The sequence below is a fragment of the Amia ocellicauda genome, chromosome 10, assembly GCF_036373705.1.
Source record: "Amia ocellicauda isolate fAmiCal2 chromosome 10, fAmiCal2.hap1, whole genome shotgun sequence".
Classification (NCBI taxonomy): domain Eukaryota; kingdom Metazoa; phylum Chordata; class Actinopteri; order Amiiformes; family Amiidae; genus Amia; species Amia ocellicauda.
In genome coordinates this window covers 40,224,725-40,240,175 of record NC_089859.1, presented here as the reverse complement: position 1 = coordinate 40,240,175, position 15,451 = coordinate 40,224,725, and the positions used below count along the sequence as shown (strand labels likewise).

Below are 15,451 nucleotides of genomic sequence, written 5' to 3'. Positions count from 1 at the left end.
AAGAGGGTCAGGGCTAGGGAACTGTGACAATGTTAGGTTACATAATTTGAAATTTGAAAAAGCCCAGATTCAGTAAAAACTTTTTTAAATTTAAAAAATCGAATTCAAAATAAATAACAAAAAAATGAAAGCAGATTATTTTATTCATAGTTTTTTCCTCAATTTATTTCAGTACAAATAAACATGTTTCAACCATCATTATTTCGCTTCAGTCTTCAGAGTGCTCCAGTTTTTAAAGTAACTTGTTGATGCCTTGCATTCCTGAACAGTTCTAAGCCCTGTGCAGGGGGAATATTTGTTACCTTTTCTACCGAGTCTGAGGAAGACACAGGCTAAGGAGGTGAATTTAAATTCACTGCAAGACATGATTTGACAACTCTGCAAAATGTCTAGTTCCTCAAGGTGTGAATGCTGTGATATATGTAGTCAGCTACACCGACAATTTTGCCAGGAGAGTGCTTCCAATGTATGTATGCAAAGGAAGTTCCTGTTATTTCAAATAAATTTGACAAAAATATTTGAATGGTTGTCTTTAGAGTTGGAAGCACTGCCTAAAGGGGGAGGGGTTACACCAGTTTCCATGGATACCTCAATGACATTTCTTTCTATCAAAGCTGCTAATAGGCCCTTGTGTGAATCACTCAAATAGCCCTTTCCTGTTTCCTGTTTGAATATATGGTGACATGCACAAAGGAACTTCCTCTTTGCCATTTTGCCTGGAAGATCTCAAATGTGAGCAGAGAGCCACTCTTCTTTCTTGCATTTTATTATTATAAAAGCATTGGGCTGAATATATACATGTATGTAATATTATGTTATATATCCACCCACCAAGTCGCTACATTTGTTTATATATATAGTGTATTAAAACAGTTATTTAATAACTAAACCAAGCTGTGCTATCTGTGTCTCAGCGCCCCGGCTACGCCTTTATTTTTTTACACATATATATTATATTATTGTACTCTTAATATACTATTTTGATATATATATATTCATTGTTAGACTAGTCGCTGTGGTAGTTTTTGTTCCTCAATACCTCCCATTTTGGTGCTGTGGCACAGCTGGTGATGTGTGCTTTGGTACAACCCAGCGCTATAATGCAGTAGAGGTGCGGTGCTGCGCCTCCTCACTGTGCTGAGTTGCGTTGCCGGGTGGAGAACAATGCTTACAGCTGCTGAAATCCCGCTAGTCGCTCCACTTGCAATGAAAGCATTCCAGGTGTTGGTGTGCCCCGCTGTACCCATGCAGGCCGGTGCTGTCCCTTGCAAGCTTCACTCTCTCGGCTTGTTTGGGCACTTGACAAGGATGGAGAAGGCTTGCGTTTCCTCCTCCAGCTTCCACCACTGCGCCACATCTGGCCACTGCATGCTACCTTCTGAGGATGGACACGCCTCCTGCACCACATTATTAGGACATGACCACATGCACAGAGCACATGAAGATCCCACCTTCTGCCGCCGCCTGTGTGTCTCTGGGTTGTCCTCCACCAAGAGTAAGGGTGGGGCTTCAGTGGCACTCGAGTTTTGACTCTTCCTGAGCCCCCTGTTTCCTCCAGGCCTGCTGCTTCCGCCTCCAGGCCTACTGAGTGGTGGCCCTGGGCCCTCTCTTCCACCCTAGTTCTGCTGATAGAGCACGAGAGGCTATGCTTTTAGTTCTAAACGGCAGGAAGGACCACATTATTATTATTATTATTATTATTATTATTATTATTAATTTTTATTTATTGGCAGACGCCCTTATCCAGGGTGACTTACAACATAAGTGCAAAACACTGGATAAGGGCGTCTGCCAAGAAATAAAAAAAAAAATAATAATAAAAAACAAAAAATACAGTTAAGGCATCAAACATTACAGATTCAATTTACATTAAACATAGCAATTCAAAATATATTACATTTTACAACTTCCAATTTACACAGGCAAGTACAATAAGTGAGGTCATACATCCTGGACAGTAAAAGCTAAGTGCTGTCAAGATGTAGGGTCACAGTTAGGGGCTACGGGAAAGGGAGCAAGGAGGGAAACAATCAAAAACGCAAGAAGCATAATAAAACTCTGTGAAGTGCTATCTAACAGGGATTAAAAGGACTAATATTACTGTCTGAAAAGATGCGGCTTGAGTAAATGCCGGAATGAGGTCAAGGACTCTGCTGTTTTGACTTTGGTTGGCAGGTCGTTCCACCATTTAGGGGCCAGGGATGAGAAGGAGCGGCTCTGGAGGAAGGAGAGTGGAGAGGAGGCAGAGTTAGTCTTATGGCACATCTGCACGATCTTGAGTGATAGAGTCTGAGGGGAGCCTATCTACCCAGTCTCCAGACAGGGGCATTGAACAGGCATCCTGGGAGGAGGACAGGCTCTCCATCAGTATATAGTATATAGTTCTGTATATTGTTTGTACTGTTGTACTGTATTGCGTGTGTGCATGTGCAAATTTCTTAAATCAAACTGTACTCACCTACTTATTGTCACGGTTCCCCAGTACTCACCCTCTCTCTCTACTCTATCACACTGTCTTTCCCTGTCCCTTCTCCCAGCTCCTGTCAATCAGTCTATTAACATTCCTGTCTCCCATATGCACTTGATCACTCTCCCTATGTTCCTATTCGTCCTGCACCTTCCCACCTGGTTTCCTGTGCCCTATATAATCCCCTCACTTCCCTCACTCGGGGCGAAGTTTTGTCAGTAGTCACTGCAATCCTGAGCCTTCTTCCCGTGTCCTTTCCTAGAGCCCTGTATCCCCGTGCCTGGTATCCGTGTTTCCTTGAACCCTCGCCTGACTTTCCAACCACGACTCTGTCTCTCCCTTGTTGACTTGTTTGCCCGATCCAACAACCCACGCCTGTGACCTCGACCACGTCTCTGTCTAGCCTCCATTGCCCTGATCCGCCTGCTCCCGATCCGCGCCTGTCCGACCACGCACTGCACTTGGGTCCCCTGTTCCCGTGCTCCCCGAGGTGCAACCGTGACACTTATACACCAGCTTTACTCTGCGGTCCTTATGGGCAGCACATTGAACTCCCTGGTCACCACACAGTCTACAGCTCGGTTTGTGCTGTTTTGAAGTCCCTTTAAACAAAGTTGCTGTATTCAAATGCTCTTCCATTACACTGTCTATATGAGACACAAAACCCACCCAGCAAAGGCAACACTCCCAGGTTCAAAGATAATTTGGTTCCATCATGTCCATACAAGGCACTCAAAAGAACCACAAAATCGCACACAATCGATCAATTGTGACAACTGTACTGAGTTCAGGCCCTCAGAGTCGAGTGGACTCTCTTGCCGTTTCTTAGGTAACTGTGTGCTGGATGTAAAAAGTATTCAGCAATGGAAATGCGGGCACAGGCACCCATGCAAAGAGCTCAGAGGTCACTACTGCGCTTGCATTACTGGGTCGTTCTTAATAACGTGCTTAGTGCTCATTTGCGGCTGTAGCTTGTAAGGCAATGTAAGTGTACTGTACTGATTACCACAAGCACACATTGGTACTGTAATGAGTGTTACTAGTGGCCATTGATAAAATAGAAATGTGCAGGTGAAGCGGAGCCCCAATGCTCCTTATAGACCGGCCGCCAGTGATGGAACGTCAGCTGACTGTGAAGCAAGCTGTATTCATTGTAGTGAGCTCTGGTTGTATACTGCATATTTTGGCGAATGTAGCAAGCCATCCAGGTGCTTTTACCATATTATAAATTAATATACTATATCCAATATGTATACTGTATACTACAAAATGTTGGAATGTAGTATGTGTAGTATGATAGAATGTGGTTTTGAATATAGCCCATATAAAACAGGAAGGTGCTGTTTGAGTGACTGACACAGTGGCCTATAGGCAGCTTTGATAGAAAAATATTTAGATGAGATATCCATGGAAACTGTCATAACCCTTACCCCATTGGGCAGTGCTTCCTTTTTCAGATAACCTAGGGTTGCATTCGCAACCTATCGTTCTTTTAAAGTATTGCCAATATTTAAAAATGAACACATCTTAAGTAGTTTCACAAATATACATATATATTTTTTTTCTAAAAACAAATTCTGACATTGCTTTGCTTAAACTGCAACAAACAGAACTTTTATTTTTTCAAACAAGATTCCTGTGAATTCATTCTTGTTTTCCATCTGTGTTGTTACTAAATAACCACGTAAAAATTAAAAGCTCTTTAAAACAATTGCCTAATTCATACCAAGGATGAAGGAAGAAGGCAAATTTATCTATACATTACAGAAGAAAATCTGGACCTATAGATAAAATAGAACAGATGTGTTCAATATAGAATGCACAACACCACCCCTTCATTTTCATCTTTAATGCTAAGGTATGAAATAATCTAACTATACAGCATATTGCATGGCTTTTGAACTTCTGAAGAGCCACAGAGCCATCTTGTTTTCATGCCCTCACATTAGAGACAATGAATCAGGGACATTCATTTAGTAGCCCAATCACCCAGATTAACATGATGTGAAGCCATTTAAGTAATCTTTAAAACTTGATGTATACAGGCTCCATTTTAAAAATATGTATTGGTTACAGTTATTGAGATTTTTCTTTGTCTTTTTAGACGGTATTGTAAGGACTAGTAGAATATAGCCTGGCAAGCCACGAACTACAATGCATGTTCCAAGGTTTAGAAAAATATAACAATGCCTTTTTCCTCTCTTTAATGCAACCAGAAATGAGACTAAATAAAACTTTTGTTTTATCAAAACTCTTTAATTGTTAAACTTCTTCTCCATTTGAATGAACATCGGGTCCAAACTGTTTTAAAATACCATTACCAAGAACAACATCATATGATAGCAACTATAGTTATGGCACAGTGTGAGGTCATTAGATTGCACTATATGTACTTTACAGTGTTGATGTATTGTGAGATCATTAGATTGCACTATAGTTACTGTAAAGTGTGAGATCATTAGACTTCACTATAGTTACTGTACAGTGTTGATGTATTGTGAGGTTATTACACTACACTATAGTTGCAGTAAAGTGTGAGATCATTAAACTGCACTATAGTTACTGTACAGTGTGAGATCATTAGACTGCATTATAGTTATTGTACAGTGTGAGGTCATTAGACTGCAATATAGTTACTATACAGTGTGAGATCATTAGACTGCACTATAGTTAGTGTACAGTGTGAGATCATTAGACTGCACTATAGTTACTGTACAGTGTTGATGTATTCAGAGATCATTAGATTGCACTATAGTTACTGTACAGTGTGAGGTCATTAGACTGCAATATAGTTACTGTACAGTGTTATTGTATTGTGAGATCATTAGATTGCACTGTAGTTACTGTACAGTGTGAGGTCATTAGACTGCACTGTAGTTACTGTACAGTGTGAGGTCATTACACTGCACTGTAGTTAATGTACAGTGTGAGGTCATTAAACTGCACTACAGTTACTCAACAGTGTGAGTTCATTAGACTGCACTATAGTTAATGTACAGTGTGGGGTCATTACAGAGCACTATAGTAACTTTACAGTGTGAGATCATTAGACTGCACTGTAGTTACTGTACAGTGTTGATGAATTGTGAGATCATTAGACTACACTATAGTAACTGTACAGTGTGAGGTCATTAGACTGCACTGCAGTTACTGTACAGTGTTGATGTATTGTGAGATCATTAGACTGCACTATAGTTACTGTACAGTGTGAGGTCATTAGACTGCACTATAGTTACTGTACAGTGTGAGGTCATTAGACTGCAATATAGTTACTGTACAGTGTGAGATCATTAGACTGCACTATAGTTAGTGTACAGTGTGAGATCATTAGACTGCACTATAGTTACTGTACAGTGTGAGGTCATTAGACTGCACTATAGTTACTGTACAGTGTGAGGTCATTAGACTGCAATATAGTTACTGTACAGTGTGAGATCATTAGACTGCACTATAGTTAGTGTACAGTGTGAGATCATTAGACTGCACTATAGTTACTGTACAGTGCTGATGTATTCTGAGATCATTAGATTGCACTATAGTTACTGTACAGTGTTATTGTATTGTGAGATCATTAGATTGCACTATAGTTACTGTACAGTGTGAGGTTATTAGACTGCAATATAGTTACTGTACAGTGTTATTGTATTGTGAGATCATTAGATTGCACTATAGTTACTGTACAGTGTGAGGTTATTAGACTGCACTGTAGTTACTGTACAGTGTGAGGTCATTACACTGCACTGTAGTTAATGTACAGTGTGAGGTCATTACACTGCACTATAGTTACTGTACAGTGTGAGATCATTAGACTGCACTGCAGTTACTGTACAGTGTTGATGTATTGTGAGATCATTAGACTGCACTATAGTTACTGTACATTGTGAGGTCATTAGACTGCACTATAGTTACTGTACAGTGTGAGATCATTAGACTGCACTATAGTTACTGTACAGTGTGAGGTCATTAGACTGCACTGTAGTTACTGTACAGTGTGAGATCATTATACTGTACTTTAGTTACTGTACAGTGTTGATGTATTGTGAGATCATTAGATTGCACTGTAGTTACTGTACAGTGTGAGATCATTAGACTGCACTATAGGTACTGTACAGTGTGTGGTCATTAGACTGCACTGTAGTTACTGTACAGTATGGGGTCATTAGACTGCACTATAGTTACTGTACATTGTGAGGTCATTAGACTGCACTGTAGTTACTGTACAGTGTGAGATCATTAGACTGCACTATAGTTACTGTACAGTGTGAGGTCATTAGACTGCACTATAGTTACTGTACAGTGTGAGATCAATAGACTGGACTGTAGTTACTGTACAGTGTTGATGTATTGTGAGGTCATTAGACTGCACTTTAGTCACTGTACAGTGTGAGATCATTAGACTGCACTGTAGTGACTGTACAGTGTTGATGTATTGTGAGGTTATTAGATTGCACAATAGTTACTGAACAGTGTGAGGTCATTAGATTGCACAATAGTTACTGAACAGTGTGAGGTCATTAGACTGCACTGTAGTTACTGTACAGTGTGAGGTCATTAGACTGCACTACAGTTACTCAACAGTGTGAGTTCATTAGACTACACTATAGTAACTGTACAGTGTGAGGTTATTTGACTACACTATAGTAACTGTACAGTGTGAGGTTATTTGACTGCACTATAGTTACTGTACAGTGTGAGGTCATTAGACTGCACTATAGTTACTCAACAGTGTGAGGTCATTAAACTGCACTACAGTTACTCAACAGTGTGAGATCATTAGACTACACTAAAGTAACTGTACAGTGTGAGGTAATTTGACTGCACTATAGTTACTGTACAGTGTGAGGTCATTAGACTGCTATATAGTTACTGTACAGTGTTGATGTATTGTGAGGTCATTAGACTGCACTATAGTTACTCAACAGTGTGAGGTCATTAAACTGCACTACAGTTACTCAACATTGTGAGGTCATTAGACTGCACTGTAGTTAATGTACAGTGTGAGGTCATTAGACTGCACTATTGTTACTCAACAGTGTGAGGTAATTATACTGCACTATAGTTACTGTACAGTGTGAGGTCATTAGACTGCACTATAGTTACTGTACAGTGTGAGGTCATTAGACTGCACTATAGTTACTGTACAGTGTGAGGTCATTAAACTGCACTATAGTTACTCAATAGTGTGAGGTCATTAGACTGCACTATAGTTACTCAACATTGTGAGGTCATTAGACTGCACTGTTGTTAATGTACAGTGTGAGGTCATTAGACTGCACTGTTGTTACTCAACAGTGTGAGGTCATTATACTGCACTATAGTTACTGTACAGTGTGAGGTCATTAGACTGCACTGTAGTTACTGTACAGTGTGAGATCATTATACTATACTTTAGTTACTGTACAGTGTTGATGTATTGTGAGATCATTAGATTGCACTGTAGTTACTGTACAGTGTGAGATCATTAGACTGCACTATAGGTACTGTACAGTGTGTGGTCATTAGACTGCACTGTCGTGACTACAGTGTTAGATCATTAGACTGTACTATAGTTACTGTACAGTGTGAGGTCATTAGACTGCACTGTAGTTACTGTACAGTGTGAGATCATTAGACTGCACTATAGTTACTGTACAGTGTGAGGTCATTAGACTGCACTGTAGTTACTGTACAGAGCAAGGTAAATTGACTGCATTGTTGTTACTGTACAGTGTGAGATCATTAGACTGCACTATAGTTACTGTACAGTGTGAGGTCATTAGACTGCACTGTAGTTACTGTACAGAGCAAGGTAAATTGACTGCATTGTTGTTACTGTACAGTGTGAGATCATTAGACTGCACTATAGTTACTGTACAGTGTTGATGTAGTGTGAGATCATGAGACTGCACTATAGTTACTGTACAGTGTGAGATCATTAGACTGCACTATAGTTTCGGTACAGTGTGAGGTTATTTTATTCCTTATTATTTTATTATTTGAATCTATTATTTTATATTATAGTTATTATCAACTCATTTTATTGATCTGATGTACTGTTTTTATAGTAGTAAATTCTGTATTAAAACTTGCAATCAAACATCTGACATTAAAGTTTAATTAATAAGTTATTTACTTTGCCATGTGGGGTGGAGTTCTGCCACGCCTCTCTACAATGAGGTGGATTTTTTTGAAATTACAACAAGATGAGCTATACTGCCTTTTGATTGGTTGTTAAACTGCCAATAAAAGGAATTTGAGGATATAAGGGGTGTTAACTTCTACAAAAGTCAAAAAAATACAAGCTACAGAATGCAATTCATGTAGTAATACATCCTAGTTCAAAGAGGTAACAAGTGCAGACATGATGCAGGAGGGGAGCAGGGGGCATAGGAGAAGTCACAGTTAAACAATAAGAGTTCTAACAAACTAAATTAATGCAAATTAAATCATGATTGTGCAAGGAGATGTGCAGTAAACCATAGTACAAATCACAGAAAACCATGGCAAGACAAAGAGCACACATAGTACAATCAGGGTGAACACATTAAAACTGTTTATTTATCTGAAAATGACTTCATCAGTAAACTTTAAAAAGGGAAAGAACATGCAACATGACACTCAGTCATTCTGAAGGTTATTGTAGTTTATAGTATGTATTCATTTTACAAGACTGATATACCTCCTGGTTAAATATATATATATATATATATATATATATATATATATATATATATATATATATATATATATATATATATATATATATATATAATTTTTTTTTATTATTATTATTTATTTATTTATTTTTTTGTATTATTTAATTTTATTTGGAAACAGACGTTTTGGAAACCAGAAGAGAAAAAATCCTGTGCTAGATTGTGACAGCACAGGGCGTGTTGTAATCTGAGAATACAGTTTGACTAATAATAAGTGATGAGCAAGGAAGTAGCTTCTTGTCATGCCAGTCTCCCTCACTGGCTGTTCAGATTCAAGCTTAAGGTCACCAGTGTTGCAGGGGAGGAGCTTGTTTCCACAGCAGGAGAATAAAGCACATGGCTGGAGGTCATTATTTCCTGTTACAAAACCTTGCTAGTCTGGAGGATTAAAGTCGGTACAGGAAGTGAGTGGCATTCTTCCCACTCACTCAGGTGCATTAATACACAGGCAGCCTGCTCGCTTGTAGACTCTAAGCAGGAGGTTTCATACAAAAGCAGTGATGTAACAGTGAGGATGCACTCATTATGAATGGATGGCATGAGGCTCAGGAGGAGAGAGACAGACAAGCAGTCCCTGACTACATTACATGGAACATGGTAGGGCTTGCAAGCTTCTGCTTTACTCAGTGTCTGGGTATTTCTCTGTGAGTTTTATATATATAAGACTGTGAGGAATTAAAGGGACAGCTCTGCTTTTGTACTAGAGTCAGATCTTAAATTGCTATGTGTACTGAAAGCTACTGTTTTAAAGTGGATTTTCCAACACAAAGTATATTTATAGCCCCACCACTCCTCTGGTAGGTCACAGTATTTGTGACTCAGGAATATGTTTTAAGTGTTTTTTCATAAACAGAGAGGGACAAGGAAATCACCACAGTACTACCTGCCACATCCTTTAATTTTCTATTTCCTTTACCAAGGGTTTGCTTAGTCATTGGGCATGTCAGTTATTAAGCTCAACGGTTCCCAAACTGGTTCTGGAGGACCCCCAGTCCTGCTGGTTTTTGTTCCAACCGAGATCTTAATTGCTTAATTCACTCCTTAATTACTAACAATGCAATATAAGGCTCAATTATATAATCAAAAACCAGCAGGACAGGGGGTCCTCCAGGACTGGATTGGGAACCCCTGATTGAGCTGACTGAAAAGTGTTTGGTCTTTTAATTTCTCTTAATAAATGTTTTGTAAATGAATGAAGAAATGACACAATACTATGATTGTATTTATTAATTACTTATTTTAACTTCCACATCATAAAATATGTAATATTTATAACTGGAATGGTGATTAAAAAAAAAAAAATCCATATGTGTGTTTGCTGATAAATTCACTATATGTTTTTACCAATGAACCTTAACAATTTACACTATTGATCCCTTTAAAAAAATGAAACAAAAGTCTTATATTTATATTCTGTGGGAACATTTTATGTCCATAAAAATAGCATATATGTTTTATCATTTCAGACACCTGTTGCAACCTGAAGTCTCCAGAGAAGAATTGTAACAGTACTGCTCCACCATGTCACTTCTTACTCATGTTTTGGCCTGCCTGTTTGGAATGGGTTCCTGGGTAGCCATCAATGGAATGTGGGTGGAGCTGCCCCTCATTGTCCCTGAGATTCCAGAAGGATGGTACCTGCCCTCCTATCTCACTGTCCTCATTCAGCTGGCTAATATGGGACCCTTGTTTATCACTCTGATGCACCGTTTCCACCCAGGCAAGCTCAATGAAGTGGGGGTCATTTACACAATCATTGGCTTGGGCATCGTGGCCAGTTTCCTCCTGGCTTTCTTCTGGAAGGAGACTGTTGATGTGGGTGGTGCTTCCCACAGCATTCCTCTCCTAATACTTACCTTCTTCCTTTCCACTGTGGACTGCACCTCCTCTGTCACCTTTCTGCCTTTCATGATGCGTCTGAAGCCCCAGTACCTGACCACATATTTTATCGGTGAAGGTCTCAGTGGGCTGGTCCCAGGATTGGTGGCCTTGTTTCAAGGTGTTGGTGTGGTCAAATGCATTAACCAGACACATACAATGAATGAGACTTCTGAGAACTCAACCGGCTCCTTGGAACTCCAGGCCTGGTATCAACCAGCCAACTTTTCGACCCAAATATTTTTCTTTTTCCTCAGTTTCATGATGGTTGTGTGTTTAGGGGCCTTCCTGCTTTTAAACTGCCATCCATCCATTGGCCGGGAACGCAAAAACAACCGACACCTGAATGGCGTTGTACTGGGGGAAAATGCAGAACTGTGCCTTAGACAGAATAACCAGCTGGAGCAGAAACCAATGATCAGTCCCGTGGAAAGTCCCCAGACAGAGACAAGGAGCTCTTTTGGAACTGGGAAATACAGCTGGATGCAAATCCTGTTTATCTTTGTGAACCTTGCTTGGGTAAATGCACTGACCAATGCTGTCCTTCCTTCTGTGCAGTCATACTCTTGCCTGCCCTATGGCAATAATGCCTATCATCTCTCAGCCACCCTTGCAGCAGTTGCTAACCCTATGGCCTGCTTTATTGCCATGTTTTTGCCCATAAGGTGAGTATTATACCTTGATCTTGAAGATGATTTTTATACAGTTGCTGGAGAATGTCACATTTTAGTTCTGGGTCAATTTAACAATTCAATCCTCACACTAACAGGGAATTCCAATCACTGTGCTTGACAGCATTCTTCCATTGGGCAGATACAAGAGGCCAACAGCAAACTAAAGGGCAGTCAAAAATTTGAATTAATGTGGATCTTAGTTTATACTGTTTTGGGTTAAAGACGGTGTTGATCTAATTTATTTCATAAGGTATTATTCTTCAGTTAAATGTACACATATTTTTTAATATAATTCCAATTGCCGTGTTTATTATTTTCAGATAGGAAGGAATATAAACATAATTAATTAAAAGGGTGAATGCTCCTCAGCAATATAATATGACTAGTAGAACTGGATAAACAGAGTTCATTGGTTTGCCACCATTGCCACCATGCCAACTATTTGAAATACACTTACTAGGAAGGTACTGGTATGCGTAATCAAAGTTGAAAGTTGAAAACTTTTATTCACATTCATTTAAAAGATGTGTTCTTAAATTTTTGATAGGCTTAGGAGTCCTTTTTGCGAAACATTCAGGTGTCTAATATTCAGACAGTAAATATATTGGTTTGGAAATTATATTTAAATAATCTGACATTCAAATTAGATGCAATTATGTGCACTTCTATCTATCAGAAGAGGTGTTTGTTAGGATTATCATTTTCATTTGATATGTGTGCAGAACTGTAACCTTTGTGTACATTCCACATTTCAACACAGTAGTATTTGTGACAGGACCCACAAACTTGTTTGATTTTCTGTATCCACGAAGTTACAAAAGTTGAAGTCTTATTTCCTTCAAGGTCATTGCTGCTGATGGGTGGTCTAACTGTAGCTGGCTCTGGGATTGGATGTTACATCATGGCCATGGCAGCACTGAGTCCCTGTCCATTACTCATTCATTACACTACTGGGACTTTCCTTATTGTAGGTTGCTTTTATTTGTATGTTTTCAACTGCAAAATCCCTTATGTCTGTGTCAATTACACAATGTGCACACAAAGATCACATAAATGGTTATGTTTCATTCACCAGCTTTAAGACATTTTGACAATGTAGCTTATCTGAACATTTTTTGTAGATATGCAATCAAATACCGATAAATATATGTAGTTATATGTATATATAGGTATATATGGGTAATATACGGTGGGAACAATATGTGTGTTTTAAATATTCATTAATAATTTCAATATATTATGTAGGCCTCTCGTGTTATATTTATTTAGTACTAAAACACCTAAGAAACCTACCTTCTCTGAGCATTACAATACATTTGTTTTTTAATATCTTTTCTATTCAATTCTACTCCTGCAAATTACAAGTTACAAATTACAAAGTTGTATTGCTAACCATATTGTGGATATTGTCAAATTGAGTTATTCTTATGTAAAACTGCAAAGACTGAGTATGTCTACACTTTCGTTAACATGCTGCCATTTTGTCTTTGGTTTAGGTCACAGCCTGGGTGCTTTTTGTCCTCACACTGTCCTATGTGAAGGTGATGATCGGGATTATTCTCCGAGATGAAGGCCACAGCGCCCTCGTGTGGTGTGGTGCTGTAGTGCAGTTAGGCTCCATGATTGGTGCTCTAACAATGTTTCCCCTGATTAGTGTTTATAACTTGTTCCAGTCTGGGGATCCCTGTAATACACATTGTCCAAAGTAATGACACCTGAAAAGAAAAATAAGATATATTTTTAGAATTTAATTTTCAATTTACAGGGAATTATTATGTTTTATAACTAGTTTATACTGATTTAGCCATTAGTAGTCAGTCAATGATTAATAATAGTCTCACTATTAGTTAAATATGTTGTCAACTTTATGTATATCCCTGATTATTTGAGCAACATAATTTTTGCAATTTGGATGGGAAACCTTGAGTAGGTTATGATGCAGTTATTGAGTAGGGTATAATGTAGTAATCTTGGTTTGACAAGATGGAGCACTTAATATAGTAATCCAAACTTCTCAAGGTGTCTTAGGTCAAATTTCAGAGAGAAAGGTTATTTTTGCCTTGAAGCACACTATAATATATATATATATATATACTTATATATAACTTAACAAACTTATTTCATTTACACCTGTTATACAGCTTATGTATAATGGAAACAGTGCCTTCAGCATCCATGGAATGATATACTGTTAAACATGCTTGTTCAGTAATGTTGATACATGCCACACACACACACATATTGTTTATAAAATATACACTCTTCAATTTAAAATAGAGGGATAATTTTATTCTACACAAAAATCCCTCCACTAATTCCTCTAATAATTCCTAAATTGTGAAAACATTAAGGTATTTTGAAACCAAACTGAAATAAATTAGCATGTAAATGAACCATTACTAAACCCTGCTAAAAAAAAGTAGCCCACTGAAAAATGCACCTAAAGTAAAAATAATAATTAAAACAATGGTACAAGTCTTAAACAAATGTATACAAAATAACGGAATTGTGATGCCATGTTATCATAATTGAGATTCTCCATTAGTTTCCTTAATTTTGTTATGTGGATTAAGATGATGTAACACCTCAGACTGCCAACTGAAGTAATTAAAAATCTATAGGGCAGACCAGTTGCCTTTTGTTTGTGGACAGTGTTGTCCAGAAACATTTCATTTTCTAAGCTCTTTGTTACATTTTTAATTATTTGTCAGTGTTCTTTTGTATAGCCTACAATATATTGTATTCATTTTTGTATATTTAGAAATGAGGACAGATTTGATATTGGTTCGTGTTTTGCTGTAATATGGCTTGCAATTGAATAGAATTGTTTGTGAAAAAAACATAACTTATGCATATTATTCTTACGAGTTCTTAAGAAGAAAAATGTGATGTGATTTTATACAGAATGTCCTGTACAATACAACTTGTCATCATCATAACCTGCCATCATCAGATATTTCACCAGAATATCAATCCACTCATCCAATGGGTGTTAGTGTTATAATTCACTGCTTTATGGAAACACAGCAACTCAAGGGAGCCTGATTCACTTGGTTAAAGTGAAGTGTTAAAAATTGTTAAAAGTGCAGCAAAAATTGCATAAAGTGTATTCATAACTAAAGCAAACAAATGAAGTGTAAACTAGGGTTGGGGGTTGGGGGGCTCCGAGGCAATGGCAGGAGATGGCAGGTGTGCGTGAGTTCTGCTGCTGCAAGCCAAAGGTTAAATAAGGAGAGACATCTGTGGTATGTGTCGACTGCAATTTGACCTACCCCTGAAATGTAAATTACAAATTTGTACCTGTTCTGTTAAGAAAGTGAACTCTTAAATACATAAACTCACAGGTGTATTATTTTGTGTGCCTCATCTCTCTAAAGAATCTCAACTCCCATGCCAAGCACCTGACATTCCCCCTCTCATACTCACAAAATGCAACTCCCACAACCTTGCAGCATGACACATGCACACACAAACAGTTCCAAACTACAAACATATCATCCCCCCCCTTCCCCACACAGAGTTAAAGTATGGAAGGAGGTCACAAAATCATAAAAGTAGCCCAGATGGGACAGGACCACCTCCTGTGACCACAGCCTCCTCACTGGAAAGCCAGAACCCAGCTCCTCTGTGCCCAAAAGGTACTGACTGCGATGTTGGAGGTGGCGCTTTGTGCAGTCAGCTGACATGCTAGTAGGAGCTGTCCTGGAGCTGGAAAGTGGCTAGGCCCAGCTGGCGAC

The 15,451-nt window shown here is 38.5% G+C and overlaps 1 protein-coding gene across 1 annotated transcript; it reads left to right on the top strand.

Moving 5' to 3' along the window:
• Positions 1-9,479: 9,479 nt before the first annotated feature.
• slc52a3-2a (solute carrier family 52 member 3-2a) lies at positions 9,480-15,061 on the top strand. Its single transcript, XM_066716082.1, has 4 exons — positions 9,480-9,759; positions 10,629-11,705; positions 12,558-12,681; positions 13,211-15,061. The coding sequence occupies exons 2-4, from the start codon at positions 10,684-10,686 to the stop codon at positions 13,421-13,423; spliced, it is 1,359 nt and encodes a 452-aa protein (XP_066572179.1). The 5' UTR covers positions 9,480-9,759; positions 10,629-10,683; the 3' UTR covers positions 13,424-15,061.
• The last annotated feature ends 390 nt before the right edge of the window (positions 15,062-15,451 follow it).